Source organism: Bison bison, unplaced genomic scaffold (genome assembly GCF_000754665.1).
Source record: "Bison bison bison isolate TAMUID 2011002044 unplaced genomic scaffold, Bison_UMD1.0 scf7180017864180, whole genome shotgun sequence".
In the NCBI taxonomy this organism is placed as follows: domain Eukaryota; kingdom Metazoa; phylum Chordata; class Mammalia; order Artiodactyla; family Bovidae; genus Bison; species Bison bison.
In genome coordinates, this window is record NW_011494752.1 from 914,521 (window position 1) to 932,091 (window position 17,571).

The 17,571-nt window shown below is 45.6% G+C and overlaps 1 protein-coding gene across 1 annotated transcript in view; it reads left to right on the forward strand.

Annotated features, from left to right (window-relative positions):
* The window catches only part of LOC104990788 (signal transducer and activator of transcription 5B), a 40,207-nt gene extending 24,674 nt beyond the window's left edge, over nucleotides 1-15,533 (forward strand). Inside the window, exons 8-18 of the mRNA XM_010843105.1 lie at nucleotides 9-73; nucleotides 429-516; nucleotides 597-719; nucleotides 1,354-1,446; nucleotides 5,725-5,931; nucleotides 7,070-7,164; nucleotides 7,265-7,395; nucleotides 8,222-8,392; nucleotides 11,986-12,037; nucleotides 12,321-12,428; nucleotides 12,941-15,533. Of these exons, the coding sequence (XP_010841407.1) occupies nucleotides 9-73; nucleotides 429-516; nucleotides 597-719; nucleotides 1,354-1,446; nucleotides 5,725-5,931; nucleotides 7,070-7,164; nucleotides 7,265-7,395; nucleotides 8,222-8,392; nucleotides 11,986-12,037; nucleotides 12,321-12,428; nucleotides 12,941-13,067 (1,260 nt within the window). The 3' untranslated portion in view covers nucleotides 13,068-15,533. The remainder of the gene's footprint in view (nucleotides 1-8; nucleotides 74-428; nucleotides 517-596; nucleotides 720-1,353; nucleotides 1,447-5,724; nucleotides 5,932-7,069; nucleotides 7,165-7,264; nucleotides 7,396-8,221; nucleotides 8,393-11,985; nucleotides 12,038-12,320; nucleotides 12,429-12,940) is intronic.
* Nucleotides 15,534-17,571: the final 2,038 nt, after the last annotated feature.

Here is a 17,571-nt window from a genome sequence, read left to right on the forward strand (position 1 = left end):
CCCCCCAGGTGAAGGCCACCATCATCAGCGAGCAGCAGGCCAAGTCACTGCTCAAGAACGAGAACACCCGCAAGTACGCTGCCCTGGAAACAGAGGGAAAGGGATGCCACCTCCTGGCAAGTCTAGGCCTGGCCCTTCCTATGTAGGAGTGCCACTAGCTCTCTGGCCTCTCCTAGCTCTCAGAGAAGGAATAAGGGTGTTCTTGTGTAAAGAAACTCTGATTTAGTAGGCATATGTCTAAGGAAACTTCTTATGTGTTTTGTGTATGTTGACTTCTTATATCATTTATGCTGCGGAACCCTTATTTCCTCTTAAATGACTCAAGTTTTTGAGTCTCCTTTATTTCCTCCCACCCCCAATATATTTGCTACCTCGTGTGTGCTGAGGCCCTGTCTGGGCGTAGAGTTGAGTCTGTCTCTCGCTTGCAGTGATTACAGCGGGGAGATCCTGAATAACTGCTGTGTAATGGAGTACCACCAGGCCACAGGCACCCTGAGCGCCCACTTCCGGAACATGGTGAGGATGGGGGAAGAGGAAGAGTGGGCTTTCCCTCTAGTCACTTGAGGGCTTCATCCTCTCGTCTTTCTCTTTGGCAGTCCCTGAAACGAATTAAGAGATCTGACCGGCGTGGAGCAGAGTCGGTGACAGAAGAAAAATTTACTATCCTGTTTGAATCACAGTTCAGTGTTGGCGGAAATGAGCTGGTGTTTCAAGTCAAGGTGTGTGTGTGTGTGTGTGTGTGTGTGTACTTTATATCCCAAAAGAATTTTGACCTCAGAGTATCTTTTAATTTTTATTTTGGAAGTTCATTCATGTTGCATTAGTGTCAGGGGCACCTGCTTGTGATTACTGATGAATAGAAAGTGAGGAGACCTCATCCTTAGGGCTCTGTCTCTTAGATTCTTTTAAGACAGGAGCAAATAATAATGAAATGGAATAGCTAGAATTACGGGTAGAGGTGAACCCAGGGAAACATCACTCAGGACGGATTTGAGCACACTTAGTGTTAAATTTTAGACATCACTTTCTTGCTATTTTTTTCCAGGAAGTCTCCATCTTCTTTCTCTTTTCTATCTGTTCTCTAACTTTGAGAAACTTACTCCATACTTCAGAAATATCTAAGAAATATCTAAATCTCAAAATGTCATGCAGAAATATCTCTGCTAAAATACCTTAAATTTCTAAGACTGCGTAAATGTGACATCTTGTTCCTGGAGCCGTTCCTATTCTGTGTTTGAGGGTGACATTTACTGAAATTTGGAGAGAGGATGCACATGTTGTGATGGGAACAAAAGGAGAGAAGGGCAGAGCATGTGGCCGGGGACTCTCAGCCCTCCCCTGTGTCTCTTTCAGACCCTGTCTCTCCCAGTGGTGGTGATTGTTCACGGCAGCCAGGATAACAATGCGACGGCCACCGTTCTCTGGGACAACGCTTTTGCAGAGCCTGTGAGTGCGTTCCTTGGGCCTGAAGGTCTCAAGACCTTGACACTGGTGTCCTGAGTCCCTGTCAGTCTCTTTATCTGCACCAAAAGGCTTAGAAAAAAATGCTGTGTTCCTTAGGAAGCAGAATGGAGAGCATGTGGAAAGTAGAATGAGCAGGCGCTGGAAGAATGGCCAGGGTTTCAACTCAGGCCCCACCATTTCCTCACTCTGACCACAGGAAATTTCACTTGACCTCTCTGAGTCTTCCCATGAGTGTCTTCCCATGAGTGTCTGCAACACAGGGAGAGTAATACTCCAGAGTGGTGTTTGGAAGATTCATCCACAAAGTGCTTGTCACAGAGTCAGTACTCTGTGAACGTTATTTTGAATCCTGGGTAAAACCATGCCTGGAGTTTGGGACTCCCCAGTTTCTTCCAGTGGTTGTATACTTTATCAGGAAGTCACTTTCAGTTAGAAGTTGCTTCCTGTCATCATCCCTCCAGTGACTGAGGGTGACATTTCATGTCTTTTCCAAATTTTGGCTCTATGACTCATCCCAAGTCTCAGGAAGAATGAGATGCTGTGTGTAAAGCAGTGAGTGTGATTCTGCGGATGTATCACCTCAGTACTGTCTGGGTACCACTTGTGTGCAGCTGGCTTGATCATTTTCAAAACATGTCAGTAGACAGAGTTCTGTGTGGTGCATATTTCCAGTATAAATTAGTCCAAAGAACCTGATGAAAGGTTATACTTGTTATTTGGGACATAAAAGTATCTCCTTCTCTAATGTGGCTCTAACGCGAAGAGTCTGACTTGGCATTTTCAACAGGGTTCTTTAGAGAACAATATTTTTGCTGCAGGGATGAGATTTTTAGCAGAAATTCTGCCATGCTTGTGCTATAAACCCTGTGTTTGAAGCTCTTTTTAAAAATATCTACCTAAGGAGCTCGAAGAGAGGATTTGATTGATTTGATTTGATCAAATCAATTTGATCAAATCCTCTATTGGATTTGATTGATCCAAGAGAGGATTTGGGAGAAACAGTCAATTAAAACAAGAAGATAACTATTCACCAACTGACTAGACTTCTTAATAAATAAGTATATGTATAGAAATGTATATATATAAACATTTATACATATATGAGAGAATTTGAGTAAGTGAGAATCAAAAGACAAGGAAAATTTGAAAAATTTTTTAAATATCTTGGGGACTTCCCTGGTAGTCCAGCAGCTAAGACTCCATGCTCCCACTGTAGGGGGCCTGGGTTTGATCCCTGGTCAGAGAACTAGATCCCACATGCTGCAACTAAGACCCGGCACAAACAAATAAAAGTTAAAAAAAGAAGTCTGCCTCCATTTGTCCGGAAAATCCTCCTGGATAGGATTGCCACGCCTGCTCTCCTCTCCCTCCCTGCCTGACCCAAATCTCACTCCTTGTGTAACTCTGGCATCTCCTGCCATATGTCATTCCTGAAGGATGTTATCTAAATAAAAAAGCATTTTTAACATTTTCAGTTATGTTAATAACTAGTGTACATCTTACTGTATTTTAAAAAAAATTTTATTGAAGTATAGTTGATTTACAATGTTGTGTTTCTGATGTAAAGCAAAGTGTTCAGTCAGTCACTCATTTGTGTCTGAATCTTTGCAACCCCATTGGCTGCAGCATGCCAGGCTTCCATGTCCATCACCAACTCCTGGAAATTGCTCAAACTCATGTCTGTGGAGTCGGTGATGCCATCCAACCATTTCATCCTCTGTCGTCCCCTTCTCCTACTGCCTTCCATCTTTCCCAGCATCAGGGTCTTTTCCGATGAGTCAGTTCTTCGCATCAGGTGGCCAAAGGATTGGGGTTTCAGCTTCCAGTGAATATTCAGGACTGATTTCCTTTAGGATTGACTGGTTGGATCTCCTTGCAGTCCAAGGAACTCTCAAGAGTCTTCTCCATCACCACAATTCAAAAGCATCAGTTCTTTGGTGCTCAGCTTTCTTTATGGTCCAACTCGCACATCCGTACATGACTACTGTAAAAAACCATAGCTTTGACTGGACAGACCTTTGTTGGCAAAGTAATGTCTCTACTTTTTAATATGCTGTCTAGGTTTGTCATAGCTTTTCTTCCAAGGAGCAAATGCCTTTTAATTTCATGGCTGCAGTCACCATCTGCAGTGATTTTGGAGCCCAAGAAAATAAAGTCTGTCACTGTTTCCATTATTTCCCCCATCTGTTTGCCATGAAGTGATGGGACTGGATGCCACGTTCTTAAGTTTTTTGAATGTTGAGTTTTAAGCCAACATTTTCCACTCTCCTCTTTCACTTTCATCAAGAGGCTCTTTAGCTCCTCTTCACTTTCTGCCACAAGGATGGTATCATCTGAGTATCTAAGGTTATTGATATTTCTCCCAGCAATCTTGATTCCAGCTTGTGCTTCATCCAGCCCAGCATTTCACTTGATATACTCTGCATATAAGTTAAATAAGCAGGGTGACAGTATACAGCCTTGACATAGACATACTCTTTTCCCAATTTGGAACCAGTCTGTTGTTTCACGTCCGGTTCTAACTGTTGCTTCTTGACCTGATACAGATTTCTCAGGAGGCAGTTAAGGTGGTCTGGTATTCCCACTCTTGAAGCAAAGTGTTTATATATATATATACACACACACACATATTCTTTTCTGTGATGGTTTATTGCAGGATGTTGAATACAGTTCCCTGTGCATAGTAGCACCTTGTTGTTTATCTGTTTTATATATAGCAGCTTGTGTCTGCTAATCCCAAACTCCTAATTTATCCCTCTCCAACTCCCTCTCCCCTTTCTAAAGTTGTTTTCTTGGTGAGTCTGTTTCTGTTTCATAAACAAGTTTGTGTCATATTTTAGATCCCACGTATAAGTAATATCATATGGTATTTGTCGTTCTCTTTCTGACTTCACTTGGTATGGCGAGCTCTAGGTCCATTCATATTGCTACAGATGGCATTACTGTTAATGGCTGAGTGGTATTCCGTTGTATGTGTCCACCACATCGTTATCTCTTCACCTTTCAGCGGACATTTAGGTTGTGTCCATGTCTTGGCTATTGTAAATAGTGCTTCTCTGAACATAGGGGCGCATGTATCTTTTTGAATTAGAGTTTTCTCTGGATATACACCCAGGAGTGGGATTGCTGGATCTTACGGCAACTCTTTTTAGTTTTTCTTAAGGAAGCTCCATACTGTTTTCCATAGTGCCTGCACCAATTTATATTTTCACCAGCACTGTAGGAGGGTTCTCCACATCCTCTCCATTATGCTGTTTTAGAACAAGTACATCCCTGTGGGAATTATTCTACAGATGTATTTGCCTGTATGTGAAATGAATGAATACACTGCAGCATTGCTTGTGACAATAGCCAAAGACTGAAGAACAGTACATAGATGTCCACCAGTGGAGATCCGGTTAAATATATTATTGTTCCTCCACACTGTAGAATATTTAGCAGCCACAAAAGAAAATGAAAAATTTCTTTATGTGCTCATGTGAGGTCTTCTAGATAAAGTATTAAGTGAAAAAAAAAGAGTTGCAGAATATGTGGGCTTTATATTTTAAAGAAATTATACATATTTGCTGACAGGCACAGAATATCTTTGTTAGTATACACAATAAACTAGATTACATGCTTTGGGGAGAGCACTAGATTGCTGGCAGACGCAGATAGGAAAGTGACTTCACTGTATACCCTTCTGTGCTTCTAAAATTTTATATCATGTGAAGGAATTGCCTTTTCCAACAAAATTTATAATAAAGTCAAATGAAGTACTGTGCCTGATGGGATGAAAGCAGTTTTTAATAAATTTATATTCTAATATGTTTCTCAGTAAAATCGTCAGCTCATAGTTTCTACTCTTCCATACAAGTTATTTCACTTTGAGCTAGCGTTCTTGGCAGAAGGAGTCAAGAGCAAGGATATACCTAGAGAACCAGTCTTGTAGACTTCGACTCCCTTTGAATTTTCAGTATCAGAGCCAGACCTTGGTCATGTTTTTTTCATGACTGTTGAAACACGAGACCTCCAGCAGCTCACTTACAGAAGCCCACAGAAAGCACAAGGTTACCTTCCAAGGTGCGTGTGAAGAAGATAAGATGGAACCTTCTGAATTTCACCAAACTGCACACCCCAAGGAAGTTTGAGTTGACGCTCGGGCTCAGCCAGACAAGTGTTTGTAACTCCATCCAGTCCCTGGTGTTTTTCTCTTGCGCATCAAGGGTATAAATCATGTGACTGTTTGCTCCTAAGGTTTCTGGCTTCTCTCCCTCTCAGGGCAGGGTGCCGTTTGCAGTGCCCGACAAAGTCCTGTGGCCGCAGCTGTGCGAGGCGCTCAACATGAAATTCAAGGCCGAGGTGCAGAGCAACCGGGGCCTGACCAAGGAGAACCTGGTGTTCCTGGCACAGAAGCTGTTCAACAGCAGCAGCAGCCACCTCGAGGACTACAACGGCATGTCCGTGTCCTGGTCCCAGTTCAACCGGGTGAGGGACGCACCACCTGTAGCGGTTAGATCAGCCCCTGCAAACCCAATCCCTCAGGAGCTGCCCTGCACCAGGCCCTCACTCCTTGCATCTCTCATGTGATGTGCCCGTGATATTAGGAAGCTTCTGAACAGATGGACAGCCTCATACATTTTATGTACAGAATTACGTGCTTGAATATTTAAGCAAAGTGGGTGCACTAGCATGCAGCTGGTGTGTTTTCTCCTTTGTAAAGGAGACAGAAAAGCACACAGTAATGTAACTCATGAGAAGTAAAGCTTCTGTGATGATCAGAGCTCCATGGCTGTCCCCTTGACCCTCTGATGTTCCTTGATACGTAATACAAAGTCAGGCTCCCATGGAACCCTCAGCCCAAGAAAGAGGATGCTGATGAAGGAAATTTAAGTTGATTTTAAATGGAACTTTAATTTCTTTGCTTACACCCCCACTCCACTTATTTTAAGTGCCCTAATTCAGAGATTCCATAGTCTCTGAGTATGTCTTAAGAGTTATGTGCCAGCCAGCTGGCTAAGTGGTTTGCTGGTGCTCAGAGGAGCTTTGCTAGAAGCAGGAGGCCCCCACGGTCTGTCTTTGCCGTTGCAGTATGGCTCCTGCCTTCCAACAGAATCAGATCACTGCATTTGGCTGATAATTGTTGGTAACACCCAGATGATGGAGGGTTCTCTGCAGCCTCGTGGTGTGATCTGATGCAGTTCACGTTTACGCATCACCGGCGCATCTTGTTAAGGGGCGGGCTTGGACATACCAGGCCTGAGATGAGGCCTGACATTCTGCATTTCTCAGAAGCTCCTGGGCGATGCTGCTGCTGTTCATCACAGGCCACAAATCACAACCAACAAAGGACTAGTCAGTCCAGATCAGGGGAAAGTGTGTGTGGCCAGGCCCACTGAGTGTTGGTAATTGCTTTGTGGTGTTTTCCCCTTCTTCCGTCTTTTCCTCTCTGCACTGTATTTTGGTTGTAGGACCCTTTGGTCAAACTCAGGCAGGCATGTATATTTGTATGATCCTGCCAGTGTGGATGTTTTCCATTTAATTTGTCCAGTTAAAGTGTATCCAGGTAATCAGACCCTGAGCATGGCTTTTGCCTTCTTGGGTTCACTGTTGTCTCTCCAACCAGGAGAATTTACCCGGACGGAATTACACTTTCTGGCAGTGGTTTGATGGTGTTATGGAAGTGTTAAAGAAACATCTCAAGCCTCATTGGAATGACGGGTGAGAATCGTCATTTGTTAAGTTGGCAGTAGAGTGGTAACTTCCTTCTTGCATTGAAACATCACACTCTGCTTCTGCCCCTTTGGCCTTTATGATTCAGGGCTATCTTGGGTTTCGTGAACAAGCAACAGGCCCACGACCTGCTTATCAACAAGCCAGACGGGACCTTCCTGCTGAGGTTCAGTGACTCTGAAATCGGTGGCATCACCATTGCTTGGAAGTTTGATTCTCGTGAGTGTCTCTCCCTCTTTAGGACATGTTGTCTCTGGTTAGGTGCTTACGTTGCAAAATTATTATACTGTAACCACCAGTTCATTGAGTACTTGTTATTATTCCTTGGGGCCAGTACTAATTATGGGAAGCACAAATGTATAACCATGACACAGCTGCAGCTGGTGTAAAATACTATTACAAGCACTAATTTTGAGAAATACAAATGGACAGGCCACAGGCCACTTTGTAATACAGTATCCTCCCCAAAGTCTCAGCTGCTTCACCTTTGAACTTTTTGCCTTCTTATTATTCAACCTTGGGCTTATTTCAGTAAAGAATTACTCTGTTGTTTGGAGTCATTAGAGTGGAAATAATATGCTGTTTTCATTGTTCCTTTATCCTAAGCTAAAGGGTTACGGGTATTGACCGTTTCCATCTAGAAATATTAGTTCTTTCCTCTGATCCTCACAGTCAAACAAGAGTAGCGTGATTGTTTTTGGTAATTTATCTGGCTATGGACACACTTCCTATCTCTCTTACATGCTTTTGTATGGGGAATCAGGGACTGGAGTCAGCAACAAGTTTCTTGTAGGAAGGGAGAGAATACTGTTTGAACTGGAAACTGCCTGAGATCATTAGATCTCAAGGGAAGTAGGGTATGTGGTACCCGCTTAGCTACCCATGACTTTTAAAACCGCTTAATCCACAACCCACGGTTATTTTTAAATGGAGATTTTTATTAGGACAATTTTTATGGAGAGCTTCATTTGTAGTCTCTTTGGGTTTTAAGATTTCCTGTTCAGAAGTCATATTTAGACCACGATTATTCTGTCTGTTGATCTAGAGGAAAGAATGTTTTGGAATCTGATGCCTTTTACCACCAGAGATTTCTCCATCCGGTCCCTGGCCGACCGCTTGGGAGACCTGAGTTACCTTATCTACGTGTTTCCTGACCGGCCCAAAGACGAAGTGTACTCCAAGTATTACACCCCAGTTCCATGCGAGCCTGCCACTGGTAACAATGTTCGCATTCTGATTTGCTTTTGTTGTGATTCGGGGCTTTGTTTTAGGTGTGTGTGTGTCTGTGTCTGTCTGTCTGTATGAAAATCTATACAGTTAATACTCAGTTGTTGCTGTTTGAGCTTTATGCAGGGCAGATATAAGTCCCAGGCTGTTTTCTTTAGTCAAAGAAAAAACATATCCACTACCAGCCCCAAATACCAAACTGAAGGGAACAAGTATCTGTTTGAATCCTGGCTTCTAATTCTTTTGAGTATTTTCCCAGAAGGGAAAGGACTGGTTTATATGATAATTCATATGTTTAATTTTTTGAGGAACCACCGTAGTGTTTTTCTAGCAGCTACACTGTGTTACAATGTACAAGTTTAGATCAAACAAAATTAGGTACAATTTTGTATTTTAAAACATAGATGGTTTTATTGCTTTCTGAGCATAAAAGTATTATGTATTTATTGTAAAATTTTCCAGAAAAGTATAGAAAAGAAAATAGATATCACACAATAGTCTTACCTCGTCCATGTAAACAATTTAGTAGATGTTCTTCAGTCCACATAGCTAGGTTTTCTGCATTCAGTCACCAGAGGCTTATTGAGTACTTCCTGTGTGGGGATTACAATCTAATAGCAGAAGGAAGACAGTAAACAAGTAAATAAGTGTATGTATTTAGTGATGGCCGTTATGAAAACAAATAAGGTGAAGGGATAGGGAGTCCAAGGGAGGTGGCACTTCACTCGCGCGGTCAGAGGAGGCTTCCCTGAGGAGGCAGCATCAGAGTAGACCTGGATGAAGTGAGGAGCTCACACACAGATCTCGAGGGAGAACACTCTAGCCCTAGAGAACAAGAGCAGAGACTCTGAGTCGGGAGTGAAGTTGGCGTGTTTAGAAAATCTCACGAGGACCCGGGAGGCTGGAAGTGGATGAGCAGGGGAGAAATGGCAGGAGGCGAGGCCAGAGCAGCAGGAAGGACCAGGTTGTGGCGGGTTTGGGTCATACCGTACATCATCATTTATGACCTGATTACTCTTTCACTGAAAAATACATCCCAGGCAGAGTTACAGGACAGTAAATATAAACTAACAGCATCGTTTAACAATACCTAAACTTCATTGTGCGGTGATTCTGTGTTGTTTATTTAAGATACTTTGAAGTAGGTCACAGTTTTTTTGTGATGATTAATATTGCGATAACCAGGTACCTGCATCTCTTTCAACTTGTTTCCTTAGGACAGATTTCTAAAGTCGAATTTGAGACACGTGGGGTAGGTGCTTTTCAAACATTTTGACACATCTTTCCAGAATTGCCCTCCAGAAAGTGGAGTCTGTTTCCACTCCCACAGACACCTGTCTGAGTGTCTGTTTCTCCATCCTCCTCCTGCCAGGCATAGAGTCTCTTCATCAGCTTCCTGTTTGCCAGCCTGACATGAGATCTTACATGTCAGGGCATACGCATGAGATCTTAGTTCTTATTTTTAATTTCTTTGATTCTTCATAAGCTCAAAACATCTTTTCATGTAATGGCAATAATAACAGTGATAAGAAATGAAGTAATAATAGCAGCTAACATTTGTTGAACACTTAATTGCGTACCAGACACTTTTCTGAGCACATTTCAAATTGTTTCTCTTTTAATCTTCAAAACAGGCCTGTGCAGTAGCTACTGTTCCCATCCCCAGGTTTCATTTGAGGAGCTGAGGCCCAGAGGAGTGAAGTAACTGGTCAGAGGTCTCACAGCTAGGAGGAGGTCAAGCCAGGGTTTGAGCTCAGTCTAGCCTGTGCTTCTTATCCTCCACATTATTGGCCATTTGTATTTTTCCTGTACGTTCCTATTCCTTGTTCATTTTTCTTTTGGAGTTCCTTTTTCCTTAATAATGTGCAAGGACGTTTATATAGTAAATAAAGCCTTTATCGTATACAGCAGAGATTTTTTCTTCGTGTCATGGTTCTTTTAACATTTAGGTTTTGTTTTGCTGAAGTGCAAAGATGTGTATTTTCTACATAGCCCAATCTGTTGACCTTTTTCCTTTAGAGATTCTGCCTTCTGTATCATGCCTTCCCACCTGGTTATATTTCTAGGTGGGGAAGTAAGCCAAAATATTTTTAGACTTATGTGGTATTTTGGATTAAACCTGCCACTGCTTCTTTTTATGAGCCCAGCTAATCTAGGTTTTCAAATGTTATTTTTATAGCATTTTTTTGTTTCTTATCTTTTCTGCCGTTCTATAAAATTCTCTGTAGACAGTAAAGCACAAAAAGCATGAGATATTATGAAAAGGCAGCCACTGACATTTGAAGCCCCAGAAGAAGCAGGTCAGGATAACAAGCGATGTGTGACCCATGGCGCGGTTCAGTCTCTTAGACTGAGTCATCCTTCTGACCTCAGCGGAATCTTCCCTGTCTAATAGAGTTAAGACATACTTGTTGCCTTCCTCACACACCCAAGAGATGAGACTTCACCGACTTCAGACTATCACAGTCCTGCTACCGACCTTAGCTGGATTTCCATAACCAGCCTTTTGAGAAGGTAACTCTGCCTTACCCCCTCGGTTGATCCGTAGCCTAGCACATCCCAGCGAGGATGCTGTGGAGAGTGAGGCACTGCAGTAGCAGTGCTTTTTTCCTGACCAGCCATGCAGCAGAAACGGCACCCACTGGGGGGCACGGCCATCACATGACTCCCACGTACAGAAACCCACACAAAGACAACGCAGACACCTGACAGAGTGGCTTTCCATTTCCTGAGAGAGTAGAGGCTCAGGGCTAGAGTAACTCCCAGGACCCTTGATAAGATTAGTTCCCTTCTGATGCTTAGATTTTTCCGCATGACCCCTGGCAAGTGCTGGTCCACCTTCCATGCGAGCACCTCCAGTGATAAGGAAGTCAGGGCCTCCCGGGCTGTTTTCTCTAGACTTCCAGCGGTGACCGCGTTCTTCCTTGTGTGATTGAGAAGTTATCCAGCTGTGACCTCCCCATGTTGGTCCTTGTTTTGTTGCCAGTCCCTCTGTATCTGCAGCTTGAAACTTTGGAAGATGTGTTTTCTTTTTACAGTGAGTGTGCAGTTAATGGTTGATTTAGATTTGTATTGAAGTTTACCTTTTTTATGGTTTGAAGAATGTATTAACACATCCAAGCCAACTTGGAAGCTGTCTTAACTTCCAGTGTCAGTATTGAGGGCTTCTCCTCTCCTGGGTCTTCCTAATGAATTAAAATATGTGCTTGTGGGACTTCCCTGGTGCTCCAGTGGCTAAGAGTCTGCATTCCCGATGCAGGGGGCCCAGATTTGAGCCCTGATCAAAGAATTAGATCCCACATGCCACAACTAAGCCAAAATTAATTAATTATTTTAAAAGACTCCATGCTCCCAGTGCAAGGGTTATAGTTTCCATCCTGGGTTGGGAAACTGAGACCCCGCATGCCACACTGTAAGACCAAAAGAAATGAGAGAAAAATGAAAGGCACGCTTGTACCAAATCCTAAGATAAAATGAGGTGATTGTGTCTTATCCTAAGAAAAGACGGGATTCTTAAGGGAGACTGCATCTTCATTTCATTTGAGAACTTTGGTTCTCATCACCATCTTCCCTCCTCGGCAGCTAAAGCAGTGGACGGGTACGTGAAGCCACAGATCAAGCAGGTGGTCCCTGAGTAAGTGTCCGGGCCCAGCGCTGGTCTCCTGCTGCCTCTTTTCTCCTCCCCGCGGCTCCACCTGGCTCTCCTCACCCCCTACCGCCTCCCCTCACACACACATACCTGGCCCAGCCCTGGGGAGGGAACTGGGCCTTGGTCATGAGGGGACCTGGTACCCAGGGCTCTGCTCCCACAGCCAAAGCCCCGGGCTCGGTGGGCCCTTTGTCCTTCCACACCCGAGAAAGACACAAAAGTGCTCCCTCCCCACTACCCCTTGCTAAGGCTCCGCTTCCTCCCACAGGTTTGTGAGCGCCTCTGCAGACTCTGCCGGAGGCAGTGCCACCTACATGGACCAGGCTCCCTCCCCAGCCGTGTGCCCCCAGCCTCACTATAACATGTACCCACAGAAGTAGGTTGTGTTCTTCTGGGGCTCCATGGGGAGGAACTGGGCACCTGGCCTCAGGCTGGGTACCCAGAGGACTGATGGGCAAGGACACCAGGGCTAGTCTGGGTTTGAGACTACCCAGGCCAGGCAGGCTCAGGCACGTGCCCAGGTGGGAGGGAGAGATTTGACCAACAGGCATTGGTAGTATCGAACAGGGTTGGGCCATGTCACCTGCTCCACTCTTCTAAAGTGGAGATTTTTCTGGCTCTGTGTAAAGACCAGATGGGTTTTAAGTATGTGCGGGCAACCAGTGTTGAGGCTAGGTAGCCTGGTATTTTAGTCTGTCATTGTGTCCAACCAACTGGCAGACGACTCTGCCCCAGGGTTCAGGTCGCCTTACTAGTTGCCCGCCAGGCCTGGGCCAAGGGTACAGGCAGTCTGAGCCGCTCACCTGGTGGGGTGCAGGGTGGTCTCTGCTGCTCCTTGTTGGCCTCTGACCTCTCCCTTCCCTCAACCTCTCCTCTTTTCCTCCCAAGCCCCGACCCCGTCCTTGACAACGATGGTGACTTCGATCTGGACGACACGATTGACGTGGCGCGGCGTGTGGAGGAGCTCCTAGGCCGACCCATGGACAGTCAGTGGATCCCCCACGCACAGTCGTGACGCCCCACCCCACCCCTCCTGCCCCGTCGCCATCTCTAGCTTCTTCATCCTTGCCAGAGGAGTTACTTTTGTGGATGTTTTAATTCCATGAATCGCTTCTCTTTGGAAACAATACTCATAATGTGAAGTGTTAATACTAGTTGTGACTTTAGTGTTTCTGTGCATGGTGGCACCAGTGAAGGATGTGTGAGTGTGTGTGTGTGAGTGTGAGATTGCACGTTGTGCTGCTTCTCCCCCTTGCTGTCCAGAGTTTAGCTGCAGAACTGGGGCCACAAACAGGCTCTGGTTGTTTTAACCTTGTGCAGAATGGCAGTTAGTTCCATGAACCCTGGAACTGGGCCATGTGTCTTGAGGTCCAGTGGCTCTGACACGTGGCTCTTCAAGTGAGGGAAGGACAGATGGAGGTGGAAACACCTCCCGTCTGGTGAATCTGTCACCGTGTTTGCCAAGCCATTGATCTATAACTGTGATGGTCTCTGCTTTTCTTCTGAAACGTAGAAACTGCCTTGTGATGAAGGAAGTCAATCCTCCGTCCTTCCCTCTCCCCCAACCCACATTTTCCTGGGTCGGGATGGGAAAAGGAGGGACATACAGTAGTGGTTGGGGCAAGGGAAGTCGTGGCTTTGGCGGTGGGTAGTGGCTTTCTGAATAACTGGTAGCCCATCTTCTGTTCTCTGCCTCCCACGCTCACTCCCACGCCCCGTGGAATTGCCACTTAGTTCCTGTGTGTGTACACATGTGCAGACACGTTTGATGAAGTAGAGGAAAGACACGAGGGTTGCGTAACCAGCGCTCACAGTGTTCATGTCCTTTATGTCGTGGCCGGATTGAACGGCCCGGCCCTGGCTCACAGGCTCTGAGAATGTTGCATTGTTCCCTGGGAACGACCATCAGTCTGCCCGCCCTCCTCTGCGCTGGTGGAGGCGCAAGCAAGGTTTTCTAAAGGCATATTGATAACGGCTTTTTGCAAATGTTGAATTGTGTTTTTGTTTCTAAATTGGGACTTCTCGGTTTCCCCTTCTCACCCTAATTTGACGTTAGAATTCTTTCTTCCTGCATCAGGTCCTGTGCCTTTGACTCGCCGCAGGCCACATCTATTCCCTTCACTGTCCACACGGTGTCTTGGGGAGTGGGCAGCTAGAGTGTGGGCCTAACCCAGGACCTGTGTGTTGCCCACCTGGGCAGGGTGCTGGGTGTCAGCATTGGGGTAATTTGGGGAAACGCAGTCAGCAGGTTTTCTGGGAAGTTTGGTAAGCTGCAAAAACAAAGCAAAACAAAAAATCCTCAGCACAATTTCATCCAAAATTTCTTCCATAGCTTTACACCAGAAGGAAGGAATGGGCTGTGGCAGGCAGGTGGGCAAAGGGGGAGGCAGGTATAGCTTTGGGGTTTAAGCCTTAAGGTCACCCCAGCTCCCCTCGAAAAGAAGGGCCTGACCACACCCAGGAGGGAATGGCCCTAAAAACATTATTTTTATACATGTGGGGAAATGAACATATTTTTTTTACAACATTAACTTCTGAATTTATCAGTGTTTTAATGTTAAAGGAAAATATTTCTCTGTAGTAAATATTTATTGGAAGATGACTTTTTAAAAGCTGCTCTTTGCCCTAGCTCAGTTTCGTACAGTGATTTATCAATATTTTTCTATGCCGGGCGGTAGACTGTCTCTGCCTCTGATGACCAGGCTGACCCCTCCACGGATACCAGCACTGACGTACCAGCCCCTTATGTCCTCAAGATTTGATTAAAATCCCCCCTCCCCCCCACCCCCTTCCCGAGACTGGGAGTGTTGGGGAAAGGTGGAAAGGAAGCCTAGTTGCCCCTGTCACCCGTGCACCTTGAGGGCCAACCCTAGTGGTCCTGGCAACCCCGGGGGCAGGGAGTGACACACTCAGATGAGTGGTTGGCCCGGCCCCTGGCATGCCAAGGGCAGAGCGCTCACTGCATAGTTAGCACTGGGCTGGGGAGAACAGGTGCCCAGGAGAGTGGCTGCCTGGAGCCTGGGGGTTCCTGCGCATGTCCCATGGCTGAGCTGTCCTCAGTTTTCCTGAGACCATGTCTCCTGATAGGAGAGATTGTGACTGAAAGGCACGCTCACTGTCTGCATATAGCTTCTCTCTCCTCTCTGTTCTGCAAACCACAAGGAGAGGCGACGGCAAGTCTCGACTGCCTCAGCCCCTCGCTTGCTCCCAGACACACACACACAAATCATCAAAACGTTTCAATGTACGGTGTGTTCAGGGCTTTGCAGTGGGTGAGGGGGGAGACTAAAAGTGAATATAACTTAAAATAGCATACTTTTTTATAATTTTTCTTTATAAAACTTTGTGAGATTATTTCAGATACATATTTTAGTCTTGATTGGCAGTAGTATATAACTGCCCAAAAAAAGTATTGTGTACAATTTGGAATAGTCATAAAATTGTGTATTTTATGTTACAAATAAAAATTTCCCTCAGTGGACAGTATGGAGTGCTCTTTTTATTTCATTCCACCAGGTGCTGAGATAGGGTGGTTTTGACGGGGAAATACTTGAAATCATCAGTGTGACTCTGAAAAAAGGAACTAGTTGGGCGTTGGCTGCCCCAGAGCTTGTGTGTGTCACCAGCGTTGATGGCTAGTGGGGGCGTTTCTTACCTTTCTGTTCACATGAGGTTTTGAAAATTAGAATGATAGTCTTTATCTCCTATTCCTGTTAGAAAGCTCATCCTTAAAAATCAGCGTGTTCAGGGGACTTCCCTGGTGACCCTGGGCTAAGACTCTGAGCTCCCATTGCAGGGGGCCGTGAGTTCAGTACCTGGTCAGGGAACTAGACCCCATGTGCTGCAACTAAGAGTTCACATCCCACAACTGAAGATCCTCAGGCCGAGGTGAGATCGAAGATCCTGTGTGCTGCGGCTAAGACCCGGCACAGCCAAATAAATTTAAGTGTCACTGGGGGCTTTGCTGGTGGTTCAGTAGTTAACAGTCCACCTTGCGATGCAGGGGACACTGGTTTGATCCCTGGTTCAGGAAGATCCCACATGCTGCAGAGCAAATAAGCTTGTACACTGCAGCTACTGAGCCCACACGCTGCAGCTACTGAAGCCCAGGCTCCCAGAGCCCGTACCCCGCAAGAGAGGCTGCAGCAGTGAGCAGCCTGCGCAGTGCAACGAAGAGTAGCCCCCGCTCGCCACAACCAGCGAAAGCCAGCGTGCAGCAACAAAGACCCACCACAGCCAGAACATAAATGAATCTTCAAAAAAAAGTATCACCGATAAGGTTTAAAAAAAAAAAGAATGATGGAAGTGGTAGGGAAAATCTGAAAGGCTACAGCTAACAAAGCCCAGGGAAGGGTGACAGTGTCGAACATAGTAACTGGGAATACTGTCTGGGTTTGGCACTAAAGAGGCTGTAGATGACCTTGGTAAGAACAGTCTGTAAAGATAGGGACCCAAGCTGAGTTGCTGAGCACTGGAGAGTGACAGGAGTTCCACTCCTGGTGTGACGGCACCAACAGCTCTACACACCCACCCCCACAGTGAAACTGGTGACAGTTGTTTTCTTAAACCCACCCGTTCGAAGTCTCCTATGGGTATACAGCAAATGAGGAAATGCTTACTTAAGAAAATTCAAAATGCAGTAAGAAGAGTGAGCGTGGTGTTTGAACCAAGACCCAAAAGGACAGAAACTCCAGACCAGTGCAGCCAAGAACACAGAGCTCCCTCTCCCCATAGCTCCCAGTCAGGGGGTTATCATCTGGGAAAGCCAGGATGCCGGCATTTCTCATCCTGCCCCCAGCCCCCTGTAGCTGATGCTAAGTTCTGGCTGATGCTGCTGAAAGGTAAGGTACTCCCTTCTGCTTGGCCCCTTCTGGTAGGATGGACACTTTACCTTGGCCAGTGCTACTGAGAGTCCTGGAGCCCTGATCACATTTGCTCAGGTCCATAAGGTAGTGATTCCACCATGGGAGAGGCAAGCCGGGGAAGGACTGAGGCTACTGATCACCCCCCACCCCTCAGCTTTTTTTTTCCCCTTTTTGGGCTGCACTTTGCAGTGTGTGGGATCTTAGTTCCCCAACCACAGATCAAACCTGCACCCGCTGCGTTGGAAGCTCGTAGAGTCTTTAACCACTGGACCACCAGGGAAGTTTGAGCACTCAGCTTTTGAAGTGAGCCTATCACTCAGAAGCGTGCCATCATCATACCCACAATGCCAGACCTAAGACTCAGAGATTTTGCTCCAGAGAGGAGAGGCAGGTTTAAAACAGGGAACTGACTCCATTTGCAAGCTCAAGCTTAACTGTGTTCTCAAAACCTGGAGGTTTTGGTGAAAGGCTATTGGCAGGAGACCCATAGCTTCATTGGAGACAGAAGCTAAACTGAACTGGCTAGTTTGCTAGAAATGGGAAAAGATAAAGCAGGAAGGAACTTTCTCTCTTGGGGTCAGAACAAATCTCAAATACTGACCTTTGAAACTATCCCTTCAAAGAAGCCTGCATTTGATTGGATCCATTTGTGGA